This window comes from Myxocyprinus asiaticus, chromosome 43 (assembly GCF_019703515.2).
Source record: "Myxocyprinus asiaticus isolate MX2 ecotype Aquarium Trade chromosome 43, UBuf_Myxa_2, whole genome shotgun sequence".
Classification (NCBI taxonomy): domain Eukaryota; kingdom Metazoa; phylum Chordata; class Actinopteri; order Cypriniformes; family Catostomidae; genus Myxocyprinus; species Myxocyprinus asiaticus.
The window spans coordinates 33,775,192-33,788,387 of NC_059386.1; the positions used below are offsets into that span (position 1 = coordinate 33,775,192).

Here is a 13,196-nt window from a genome sequence, read left to right on the forward strand (position 1 = left end):
AGTGAAGAAATAAGAACAGAAATATTTTACCATTGCTTAATGTAATATTATATTATATAAATATAATAAAATATATTTTGTATTTTTATATATATATATATATATTTCTTTTTTTTTTCATAAAAAACAACAAAAGCATCAGTGTAAATGTAAAATTGACCAAAACTAAAGTTGACCAAAAAGAGAGACTTATTTTATGTATTTTGAAATATTTTGATATTACATATATTTTTATGTCATTCATATCATTTTAAAGCCTTAAAAGGAAATCATATTTCCCTATTTTTTTATTTGATGTATAAATTTGAAGTTAAATATGTAAAAATGACTTCTTAAGGTGTATGAAGCACACATGCACCTTAAGAAATATGACAATTTATATGATAATTAATCGTGAAAGCACTAAAAGAGACAAATAAACATCATAATCGCAATTATTTGTTTGACAATTAATCGCCAGCCAAATTTCATAATCGTTACAGCCCTAACGATGACAGAATTTATATTTTTAATCAGCTTGACGAGAACATTAGCAGCTGGGCTTTTCAGCAGGGGATTCAGATCGATTGCAGATTAACTAACGATATAATCTTAGCTTTACCTCAAACTCATCTGTTTTTTTGTAAAAGGAGTCCTGGATCATTCTAGAACATTGTATAACGGTTACGCAACCCAGACCAATGTTAGTTTTAATTATTTTTAATGTTTTTGCATTTTGGTGTTATTACATCACAAATAAAAGTACAGACCATCTAATAATGATACACTGGTCTGTTTCAGGAACTGGAGGACGTAAACAAATGGGGCCTTAATGTTTTTAAAGTCACCGAGTTTTCAGGCAACAGGCCTTTAACGGTGATGATGTACACCATATTTCAGGTGAGGCCAATCACGGACACTTACCAATGCAATGCTGTCATCCTTATAGACAACATGACTATTTACTTGACCATATGTTCCTAGTCTTATTGTGTGCAATTCAACAATACACTTTATTTTAAAGGCAAAATGTCAACTTCTTTTCTGCCGATGTAACCAATAATATCACAGCCAACTTTTATAATCCAATCAAATGACATGTAAAACATTGTAAAACAAATCCCAGCCTGCATTAATTCTGGCTCAGTGTTTAACTTGTATTTATGTTTCTATCTCTGTTTTTTCCATCCCACAGGAGAGAGAATTACTCAAAACATTTAAAATTCCCTTGGACACTTTTATAACATACCTGATGACCTTAGAAGATCATTACCATGCAGATGTTGCGTATCACAATAATATTCATGCTGCTGACGTCACCCAGTCCACACATGTCCTGCTCTCCACGCCTGCTTTGGAGGTGAGAGCTGGTGCTAGCAATATTTAGAGGCATTTTAAAAGGGACAAATCATAGAAATTTGTGGGATTTTTTTGTTCTTTTGAAATAAGAATTTGAAATACAATGTCAATATACTGTAATGTTCACACTGCAAAAGTTCCTCCCCAGTCTATCCAGAACATTTATTGAAACTAAGCAACAAAAATGATTTGGTTATATAAAAGAGGGTAATTTATAAAAAAATATTAAAGTTACAATAGCAAAAACAGCCTGTTTAACTCTAAGTGTCAGAGAGAGGGTGGAAAATGGTAATGAAAAACTAAATATGTTTAACTCTTATGTTGCGTTCTGGTAATTTTGACCCTGGCGACTTTATTCTTGTTAGGTTTTTTTTTTTATTTAACTTAATCCAATTGGAATAAAAGTCCTTGGCTTTCACATATGGTATCTGAAAACACACAAAAAATAAATACAAATTTGACAAATTTCATTTTTATTTTATTTCTTTCTTGTTTATTTTACTTTTTTACACTTGTTGTGTTCCTGGTCAAAAATGTCCGGCCATTAGAAATGAATGGATTAGACTATAAAAGATAGAAATATTAAGTATTCAGGAGCATTCCAATCCTTTAGATGAGCACATATGTGGATGTTTGAGTGTCCTTATTTGCCTCGTCTTTCCATGTACATTCTTTGAGAAATATTTCAAGATCTACTCATCATATTATGTTGTGTTTAGGCTCGTTTGAATCAGGATAGTCTGCTGTAAGTTACGATATGTCATTTTGTATATGTGTGTTTTAGGAAGTAATAAGAAAAAATGTAACAAAAAAAGACACTCCTATTTATTATATTTATGTGTGTCTGTGGGAATTTCATACACTAAAACTCACTGCAGTTTGGCCTCTGAGTGAAACTAACTTTGCTCATTCCATTACACAAATTGAGACCTTTCCAATGATATATAACACATGGCTATCTCATCTTTTTTATGGTTTCATAATTGTTGTGATAGCAATTTGCAAATGATGTGAACAAAACAGTTCTTATTTGTTGGCAAATTAAAGGTAGGATCAGATATATTCATTGTAAAGTCAAGATTCTAAGCTTCAAAATATTTTGTTCAGATCAAGCAAGTGGTTATTAATGTATTATGTAATTATTATATATTTTTTTGTTTTCCTCAGTGCACCCCGCTAGCCCGGTATGAGCTATAAATCCTTCTATTAATAAAAATATATATAATTTTTTTTAAATATGTTCAAAAAAGGAGCACAAAACCTGTCATAATTACTAAAAAAGAAGTTGATAAAAAAGATCTAATGCAATATCTAGTGATAATATATGTAATATGAGAGATTTATAAGCAATCTTAGTGGGCCGGTCATTTTTGACCAGGAACACAAAATGTGTTAGCACAAAACTAACACAGCACAAAGGTTTAGAGACCTTAACAAACATTATAAGTGAACTTTCGGGGGGAAATAAAATGCTACAAATGTGTAAATTTGTCCCTTTCAAAGTGTGCTGAGAATTAATGCACACTACTCTGAATTGGACTTGCTATATATGCTATTTATAGAACAAGGTATGTGGTCTAATATAATATCTGCTTTCCAGTACTGACCATACATCAATATGTCACTCTCTTTCAGGCGGTTTTCACAGACCTTGAAATTCTTGCTGCAATTTTTGCCAGTGCAATTCATGATGTAGACCACCCAGGTGTCTCAAACCAGTTCCTTATTAACACCAGTAAGTATTCTTTATGGATATATGGGTTATTCTAAAAATAAGTGTTGCAAACCATATCAGTGCAATTCCACATTAAATTACTGAATTATCAAAGCATTGATGGGAATCAATTTGGCTACTAATTTTAAGATCAGACCACAAAATGTTTTTATATAATTACATTTTTTATGTCAACAGATTTTGTGTATTTTAGCCCTGTATTTGACCAATCAGCATTGAGGACTGGAATTAATATTAAGATTTATAAATAATAATATATATGAACTTGACTTTGATGCCCAAAGTTCACAAGGTTTTTAAACCCTTCAGATACATCACAATGAACTGCTCTTTGAAGTCAGTGAAACTGTTAGTTTCTTTCCTCCTTGAAAGAACTGATGTTAAGCAAAACATTAGCTTTAGTTGCCATTGACTTGCATTCCATCCTTTTTTTACCATACAATGAAAGTGAATAGTGACTGAGGCTGTTATTCTGCTAACATCTTCTTTTGTGTTCCAGTGAAGAAAGAAGGTCAAACAGATTTGGAAAAACATGTTTTATGAAAGTGCATATTTTGAGTGAACTGTTCCTTTAAGGGAAGATAAGTCTGATTGTTTATTGACGGCCCAAATCCGTCAGCTCTAGAAAGACAGAAAGAGCAGCACACATCTGTCTTAATAGCCACGCAACTGGCTGCCTGTTTACGTAACTTATTTGGGCATGAGCAGAATTGATGCACTGATATGACAGATAAATACGATTCAGCCCTCATGAGTGTGTGTAGCTGTCTGTCTGTGAAAGGCTTTAGAGTGTGAGTGTCGAGCCGACCGTCACTTGCGTCACACACTGTAATCTCTCATGGACTGTGATGGAGTTCTGTCGCTGTTTGTGTGTCCATCACAGTAGAAGCTTGCAGATACACACACTGATGTGCAAATTATTTCAAGGTCAAGGCAAGACTACTATCATTAACAAAAAATGGACCCACTTTATATTAGATGGCCTTAACTACTATGTACTTAACCATTTGATACAATCTACGTATTATGTACAAACATGTTGTTGCATTGCAATTACATTTAAAGTACTTGCATTTAAATACATTTGTAGTTACAATGTTAACTTTACCCCTAACCCAACCCTTACTCAACCTCAGTAGCAGCAAATGTGGGAATTTTACAGAACATGTAGTTACACAGTAAATACATAGTCTTGTATGTATTAAATGCTAGTACATAGTAGTTAAAGACACCTAATATAAAGTGTGACCCAAAAAAAAAAAAAATAACCTTAAACTAAATGAAAACAACATATTTGTAAAACAAACACTAAAATATATATTCAGGAAATACAAACACACACTGCAATTTTATTTATTTTTTTATTTTTTACTCTGTTTTTCCCCCAGTGTTTTCTAGTTCCAGTTTAGCTTTAGTTTTTCAATATATTTCGTTTTTAAGTATAGTTTTAGTATTTTAGGGCTGTTAATGTTTTGACATATCTTTTAAATGTTTACCATTGTTAAATTACTCAGGCTGCCTAGCATTACTGATGGTATAATATACTGCATTGCAAAAATCAATTTCTTACTGAGTATTTTTGTCTTGTTTTCCAGTAAAAATATATAAATATCCTTAAACCTTTCTTGAGAAGCACAACTAAATAAACTCTTGTTTTCAGAGGAATGTTTGTGATATTCATGTGTAAAACAAGAATTAACTACTTGCCAATGGAGTAAGAAAAATAAACTTGATACAAAGGGAAAACGTATTTTTTTAACAATAAATGTTACAACATTTTCTTAGATTTCTCTGAAAACAAGACTTTATATAGTTGTGCTCCTCGAGAAAGTTTTAAGGATATTTACATATTTTTACTGGAAAACAAGACCAAAATACTCATTAAGAAAAACATTATTTTGCAATGCAGTATATTATAAAATTTGCCATTAAATAGTAGTAAACCGTCAGTCATGCTAGAGGCAGGAGAAATGTAACAATGTTTAACATTTAAATGATGAGTCAACACATTAACAGCCCTAAAATCGTAAAACTATAATAAAAAACTAAACTAAAACAGTCATAGAGTGAAAACAAATAAATTGAAAAAATTTACTCTGGGTCAGGGTTGCATTTGGGCATTACATAATTTCCAGTGTTTTTGTTAATTTTTGTTTGTGTTTGTGTTTATTCGCAGACTCCGAGTTGGCGCTCATGTACAATGACGCATCAGTGCTGGAAAACCATCATCTCGCCGTCGGCTTCAAACTCCTGCAGGAGGAGAACTGTGACATCTTCCAGAACCTCAACAAAAAACAGAGACAATCGCTGCGCAAGATGGTCATAGATATCGTATGTTCTGCTGACCGAATTGTTGTATTCTGAATTATTTATTTATTTTAGTTTATTATTTTATTTTGAAATTAAATCAATTATATTACTTTAACATAGCTCACAGTGTATGTTTATCATTATTGAAGGTCTTAGCTACTGATATGTCCAAACACATGAACCTGCTGGCCGATCTGAAGACGATGGTGGAGACGAAGAAGGTCACCAGTTCTGGCGTGTTGCTCTTGGATAACTATTCAGATAGGATACAAGTGAGATGTTTGTCTTTACCATGTGCCAAGTCAAAACAAGCAATAAATTCAATATTCAAAGAAAAAAAGTTCAGCGATTGTACCAGAATTAGACTTGTTAAGCTCAACAAGGTATTTATTTTATTCAGTCAACAAGGCCTGCAATCTGTGGCATTTAACTGTGCATGTGGTGTTCAGGTGCTACAGAACATGGTCCACTGTGCGGATCTCAGTAACCCCACCAAACCTCTGCAGCTGTACAGACAGTGGACGGATCGCATCATGGAGGAGTTCTTTAGTCAGGGAGACAAAGAGAGAGAGCGAGGGATGGAGATCAGCCCCATGTGTGACAAACACAATGCATCAGTTGAGAAGTCTCAGGTAACACCATTACTTCTAAGATATTGATACAAATGTCTGCAGTATCTTTGAGTGAGTTGTAAACTTGTGACTGGGTTCAGTACATTAAAGTTGTTTTACACTTTGCATGTGATTGCTCTAATTTCTCTTAGGAGAGCCCCTTTTGTTGGTTCAACTAGGGCTGCACGATTATGACAAAAATCATAATTGTCGATTATTTCCGTTGATATTGTAATTGCAATTATTTGGATTAATAGAATTTACATTAAAATACTTATTTTGTGTGGAACATATGCATGCCATAGTTTTTTAATTATGCTACACAAATTGAGAACTATAGGTCGACCGATAGTGGATTTTTCCGATACCAATAACTAAGGTGTTGTGAAAGGCCGATAGTTTTTAAAACCGATTTATAAAATGTCAAACAAATTCTTATTCTTTCTTTACTATGGCGGGCAATGAAAAATAGTCCAAAATGAATAAAATCCCAGATGCAGTTTTTTAAACCAAAATCCCAATAATGACCAGAAAAAATTCAGATTTGGTGAACAAGTGGGACTTTTAAGTATAAACAAGCCCGAAATACACTCTTATTCTTATTATTCTTATTTAAAACAATATTTTTATTCTTACTCTTATTTTGAAATTATGAAAAAACTCTCAGCATAGATTTTTGTTGATAACCAAAAAAGAAACTATCGGCACAGATTAATCTGTAAAACTGATATCGGTCTACCTCTAATGAGAACCGCAATCTTGAATAACTGTTTGCACAAGAGTTATTAAAATAGGTTGTCGTTACTGATATGCCGATAGACTATTTTTAACACTTCTGATTTGTATTTGCATTCTTGCACTTGGACGGAAAAAATACATCGTAAATATAACATTTTGACATTAATAGGCTGTAGAAGCCTAACGCTTGAAATGGATTGTAATACCAGGCCTGTATCAAAACGAAAGTGGTAGTTGAAATGCTTACAAACGTCTCTCCATCTCTAGGTGGGCTTCATCGACTACATTGTCCATCCACTGTGGGAGACGTGGGCCGACCTCGTACACCCGGACGCCCAGGACATCCTGGACACGTTAGAGGACAACAGAGAGTGGTACCAGAGCACCATTCCTCAGAGCCCGTCTCCCGCTCCAGACCAGCCCGAAGAGGGCAACCGCTCCGGCGGGTCTGAGAAGTTCCAGTTCGAACTGACCCTAGAAGAGGATGGTGAGTCTGATACGGAGAAGGACAGCGGCAGCCAAGCCGAGGAGGAAGAGGAGGAGGACAACAGCTGTAGTGACTCCAAAACGATCATCACGCTAGACTCGGAATCCACAGAGATACCGGAAGCCGAGGAGGGGATTTCTGAGGAAGTTTCCATGGAACCTAGCATGGTAGAGGACGAGGACGAGGAGGAGGAAGACGAGCAGCCTGCAGACACATAGCGTGAACTGAACGCCATGATGGCACAAAACTTGAAATATGTAATAATTGACAGTAAAATTGAGTTCCAAAGCGCACGTTGCACTCCGAGACCTCGGCCTCCCTCTTTCTGTGTCTCATTTGGTCTCCCTACGAGCTGCCTGGAGACGAGAGGACATTAAGACTTCGGTAGGTTGCCGTTTTATTTGCACTCAGGAATAATATTTAGTCCTCTTGTTTTTTCAAACTTTTTGTTTACCTTCGCCCACCTTGCGTCTTCTGGCACACGGCTGACGATGTCTGTTGACACCGTCCACGTGGATGCCCCTCCTCCCGCTCTTCTCTCTGGTTCTCCCGCGCTAGGTCATGTGACCATAAGGAGGGCCGTTACTGTAGACGCCCACTGCACAAAGCAATTGGAGGAGATTTCGCTCACAAAAACAACACCAGCCCTGACCAGCGGGGAAAAACATAGAAAGGAGCGCATTTCCTTGGATTTCAGAGACCTTTTTTTCTACGTTTTGAGTCTTCCTAAACATTGACTGAAACAAAAGACAAAAAAGCACAACCTGTTGCTGTCATGGCCTCTTGGATGATTTTGTACGGTATACATACAGATTTTTATGTTACTTTTAATAACAAAACAGCAGCTGTTGTGTTTTCAAGGAACCTTAACGTGAAGGGTAACTTGCAAGTACGCAACGTGACGGTCGCCCTGCGTCAGGTTGTATGTTTGCATTATACATCACTGCTGTGTCGCACAAACCCTCTCCTTTCGGATTTAAAAACACTTACCTCCAGTGAGCCTCTTAATACAGTTCAGCTACAAATGCTTTGTTTATAACACTGTTTTGTGTTATTCAACATGTTCCTTTAAATATATATATATATATATATATATATATATATATATATATTGTGCATTTTATCTTGTTTCAGAGCAATGATTTTGGCAACACTTAAAATTGAAGGTATTCTTAATGTGTAGGGATGTCGTGATTATACGGTTTCACAAATAAAAATGTCACAGTTAATTTACCACAAATATTTCTAATCTATGGTTAAAAACCATTAAATGTTTTATTTACACGTGGCAAAAATATTATACAGTATATATATATATAATAGAGTTTTTTGGTGTAAACTTAAATGTGTGGCTTTTATGATGGTTATGGATGGTTTCTACGTGGTGCTTGGCCAGATAGCACAGACTGAGTTTGAAATTTCAATTAATATGAAACTGGAGCTACACACAATCTCCAAAATATAACCGAGGAATTCAATCTACTAGACTCATATCCACTAAAAAGCAACTTAAATCGGCTGTTTGGAAGCATTTGAATGACTGAGGGTTACTGAAGAAAACAAAGGTACACATTTTATAAACTGGATGGGATGTTCCACTGGTTGTCCAACATCAAACTAGTGACTTTAATATTTATAGCTGTGGTGCTTTAAAAGGGATAAATTGAGAGATGCAACTTTGCTTAAATTGGCAAAATAAATCATAAAACCGATTAACTGCGATTTTTCTTTTTTCCTCAGACGGTAATCTAACCATCAAAAACTCACACCGTGGCATCCCTATTAATGCGTTCATAATGCCTAATAAGTATGTTCACATGAATAAACTGGGAGATTCTCACTAAACACAAAACGATTTTTTACAGTGTGACATTATTGTTTTATTTACTAAGTATTCATGGTTACACCTCTAAAGAGTATATAATGAATAACACAATTATATAACACATGAAATTGGTTGTTGATCATGTGTTTTAATGAATTATATATTTTAAAGGTATAGCTATGAATATGTAAGTATTATACTTGTTGTTTGATGATTCTAACGAAACGTGTCCAGAAAATGTCCTTTGAAAATGTAACTTTTATCATAATGCTGAAACCATTACTTTATAGGTCAGAAGTTCTGCGCAAAGATATTCTATGATCGTAGAGTACGTGTTGAGCAACGCCTTTCGAAATATGATTACGCGAGCTGTTGGTATGGCATGATTTCATTGTTTGTTTAATGTTTTGATTTGTAAAACACAAATCTTCATCCCATTAGATCAGAGATTTTCTCTTAGGGCTAGATGCAGTTTAGCGTCAATTCCACATTTGCGCATTTCATGCCAAAATTTCCCTCCCTGCACTATGCGACACACAGTGATCAGTGGCTTTTAATAATGAATTATTATTTATACATGTATATGGTTTTATTTATTACATTGCTATTTTGCTTCTGTTTGAAAGCAGTACTGTAGACCATCAACTGTAGCGCAGAGCGTGTGGACTTGCAAGTTACTAAAAACTACTGTCTTTTTTGTCGTGTACATAGAACAAACCTTTTTAAAAGCTGTAGGAAATATAACATGCTCACAGAAACTTGAACTCTGGTTTTTGAGTAGTACTGGTTTTGTTTTATATATATATATATATATATATACATACACACACACTACCAGTCAAAAGATTTGAAACACTTGACTGAAATGTTTCTCATGATCTTAAAAATCTTTTGATCTGAAGGCGTATGCTTAAATGTTTGAAATTAGTTTTGTAGACAAAAATATAATTGTGCCACCATATTAACTGATTTCATTATAAAACTAAAATGTAATTAAAAAAAAACAAGTTTTTGAAATGGATGACTTGGACCAAATAATAAAGAAAAGCAGCCAATAAGTGCCCAACATAGATGGGAACTCCTTCAATACTGTTTAAAAAGCATCCCAGGGTGATACCTCAAGAAGTTGTTTGAGAAAATGTCAAGAGTACATGTCTGCAAATTCTAGACAAAGGGTGACTACTTTGAAGATGCTAAAATATAACACAGTTTTGATTTATTTTGGATTTTGTTTAGTCACAACATAATTCCCATAGTTCCATTTATTTTATATTATTCTAAAATGTGAAAAAAAAAAAAATGTTTCAAAACTTTTGTCTGGGAGTGTGTGTGTGTGTGTGTGTATATATATATATATATATATATATATATATATATATATATAATTATTATTATTTATTTTTTTTTATAATTTTTTTTTTTATTATTATTATTTTTTTTAGTTTATTATTATTATTAGTTTTTTTTTTTTTTTTTTTTTTTTACGTTTGTGCCATGATATTTCTTTCCTCACCAGATGACCTTACCTAATTGTGGATTTTATTTTTCTCACTGTTTACAACAATGTATTTATTTTGCTGTACATATTGTAATGTTTGTTGTAAATGATGACAGATTCAAAACTTCGTCCCGAATCGTGATGGAGTTGATGTATTTGTAAACTCTTGTTGAGAGAATGTTTATTATTATAAATAATATTCAATGTAAAAAAAAAAAAAAAGAATTTTCTGTATAAAAATGAAAAAAAAAAAAAAAAAAGGTCACTTTCAAGCTTGTTTATGGAAAACTGGGGGGAAAGCCAAACAGTACAAGAGAAGTCGCCACTGGCGTTTGGCCCCAGGGCTGTGCCTTAACTTAAAAGCGTCTTTTATTTGTCTGTCTGTACATGTTGTGTCTTTTTACATGTTAGAGAACTGTCCAAAATGATGTCTAACCCATTTGCTGCCAGGGTATCAGGGCATATTATGCGCTGCATTTAAAGCTAAAGCTTAGGACACTAGTTTGATTTATTATGTTTTTTTGTTATTTTTTTATTTTATTTATTTGTTTGGTCCAAAAGTGGCACATAGTGAACACTGCTGTCATTGCTTTGGTTTTGGATGCCGTATGCAATGCAGTGGATGCAATAGACTCTCAGATCTGCATAGAAATCGTTCAGTTTGCCCTAGAGGTGCTTGGCTGCTTGTAATCTTCTATTTCCATGCTGTTCTTCAACACCGTTCAGGTACCGTCTGCTACCTTCGTCTCATCCAGCCTTGTAGATGTGCTTGTGCACTAAACAGTTTCAGATGTTTAAATAAATAAGCATATTTTCTGACACGTATACTGTAGATTTTAGCAGCCCTGGACCAAAGCCAATCGTGGCTATTATTATGATTATTAATTTTTATTCCTGGTATTTTTTCAGTGTCATTACAGGGATACTTTAACTTTTGATTAAGTTCTGCTCATTAAAAACTGAAATTGACTCCTTTCAGTGGTTACTTTTATCTCTTTGATGGTACTGTAGATCCAAATCCAATCGATTTAAAGACCATAAACTACATATTTTTATATGCAACAAATGAAATAAAGCATGGGTTGATTACACACATGTCGCATGTTTGTATTTGTTGCAGAGAAGCAGATAAAGCATTTATGGTGTCTTGCGTTGGTGAAGAAAATCTTTTTATCTGTTTGCTCAATATCCTGATGACTCAAACGGTCTTTGATGTGGTTCAGTGCGTCATCATTTCTTCATGCGCTCCGGCGACATCTAGTGGACAGTTAGTGAACGGCAGCGCTTGTGCGTCACGTCTGTATTTATTGGAAGATTTGCCATCTGATTTTTCTCCAAAGAGAAGCTTCGTTCATAGACAGTGTGTACTGATTTTTAGTCAAAGATAAGCTACAGATTTTAAAGCTGAAGTGTGAGTTTCATTAAATAATAAATAATCACATCTTTGAGGTAAGTTCAATGCAGCCTGAGAAAATGTAAACTACAGTAACTCTCTAAAACCACCGGAAATCACACACACTAAAACACACCAAAAATATATAAAATACTAAATAAAATACGAATCTCATACAAATATTTTTAACCATGAGCGCTGTATTGTGACAGCCGGAGCGGAATGGTGCTTCATTCATAGTCTTTTATGTGTTAAATCAATCAAGATAATCGATTTCATATGACATTAATACAATGATTTAAATAAAATCCAAAACACCATAAATGATTTGTTTAGAATGCACATTTCTCAAAGAAAAACAAAAACAATTGTGCACTCAGTTTAGTAACTGCTAAAACTGTGATTCTGCTGCCATCTGGTGGCCAGATCGAGTAACAGACGCAGTTTCATCCAGATATAAACTTGTGTATTTTTGGCTGTGATGAGTAGCAGTGGCAACATATGATTCGGATTTATCTTGTGTTCTTCTTAAACCCAATAGAGCACAGTAGTGCTATATTTAATTTTTGACGGAAGTGTGGAAAAAAGGCTGTGACTTACAGTCTCTTCAATGGTATGTACATTACAATGTTCCTAAATTACAGGTGCATCTCAATAAATTAGAATGTCGTGGAAAAGTTCATTTATTTCAGTAATTCAACTCAAATTGTGAAACTCGTGTATTAAATAAATTCAATGCACACAGACTGAAGTAGTTTAAGTCTTTGGTTCTTTTAATTGTGATGATTTTGGCTCACATTTAACAAAAACCCACCAATTCACCATCTCAAAAAATTAGAATATGGTGACATGCCAATCAGCTAGTCAACTCAAAACACCTGCAAAAGTTTCCTGAGCCTTCAAAATGGTCTCTCAGTTTGGTTCACTAGGCTACACAATCATGGGGAAAACTGCTGATCTGACAGTTGTCCAGAAGACAATCATTGACACCCTTCACAAGGAGGGTAAGCCACAAACATTCATTGCCAAAGAAGCTGGCTGTTCACAGAGTGCTGTATCCAAGCATGTTAACAGAAAGTTGAGTGGAAGGAAAAAGTGTGGAAGAAAAAGATGCACAACCAACCGAGAGAACTGCAGCCTTATGATTGTCAAGCAAAATCGATTCAAGAATTTGGGTGAACTTCACAAGGAATGAACTGAGGTTGGGGTCAAGGCATCAAGAGCCACCACACACAGACGTGTCAAGGAATTTGGCTACAGT

At 34.4% G+C, this 13,196-nt stretch overlaps 2 protein-coding genes across 6 annotated transcripts in view; both read left to right on the plus strand.

The window, feature by feature from the left end:
• The window catches only part of LOC127433694 (membrane-associated phosphatidylinositol transfer protein 2-like), a 694,725-nt gene extending 690,178 nt beyond the window's left edge, over window positions 1-4,547 (plus strand). Inside the window, exon 27 of the transcript XR_007895915.1 lies at window positions 4,052-4,547. The gene's annotated coding sequence lies outside the window, so the exon portion shown is untranslated. The remainder of the gene's footprint in view (window positions 1-4,051) is intronic.
• Window positions 1-10,381, plus strand: part of LOC127433700 (cAMP-specific 3',5'-cyclic phosphodiesterase 4D-like) — a 330,842-nt gene extending 320,461 nt beyond the window's left edge. For all 5 annotated transcript variants that reach the window (XM_051685814.1, XM_051685815.1, XM_051685816.1 and 2 more), the window contains 7 exons: window positions 781-879; window positions 1,175-1,339; window positions 2,974-3,073; window positions 5,250-5,404; window positions 5,533-5,655; window positions 5,833-6,015; window positions 7,000-10,381. In XM_051685814.1, coding sequence (XP_051541774.1) covers window positions 781-879; window positions 1,175-1,339; window positions 2,974-3,073; window positions 5,250-5,404; window positions 5,533-5,655; window positions 5,833-6,015; window positions 7,000-7,437 — 1,263 coding nt within the window. In that variant the 3' untranslated portion in view covers window positions 7,438-10,381. The remainder of the gene's footprint in view (window positions 1-780; window positions 880-1,174; window positions 1,340-2,973; window positions 3,074-5,249; window positions 5,405-5,532; window positions 5,656-5,832; window positions 6,016-6,999) is intronic.
• The last annotated feature ends 2,815 nt before the right edge of the window (window positions 10,382-13,196 follow it).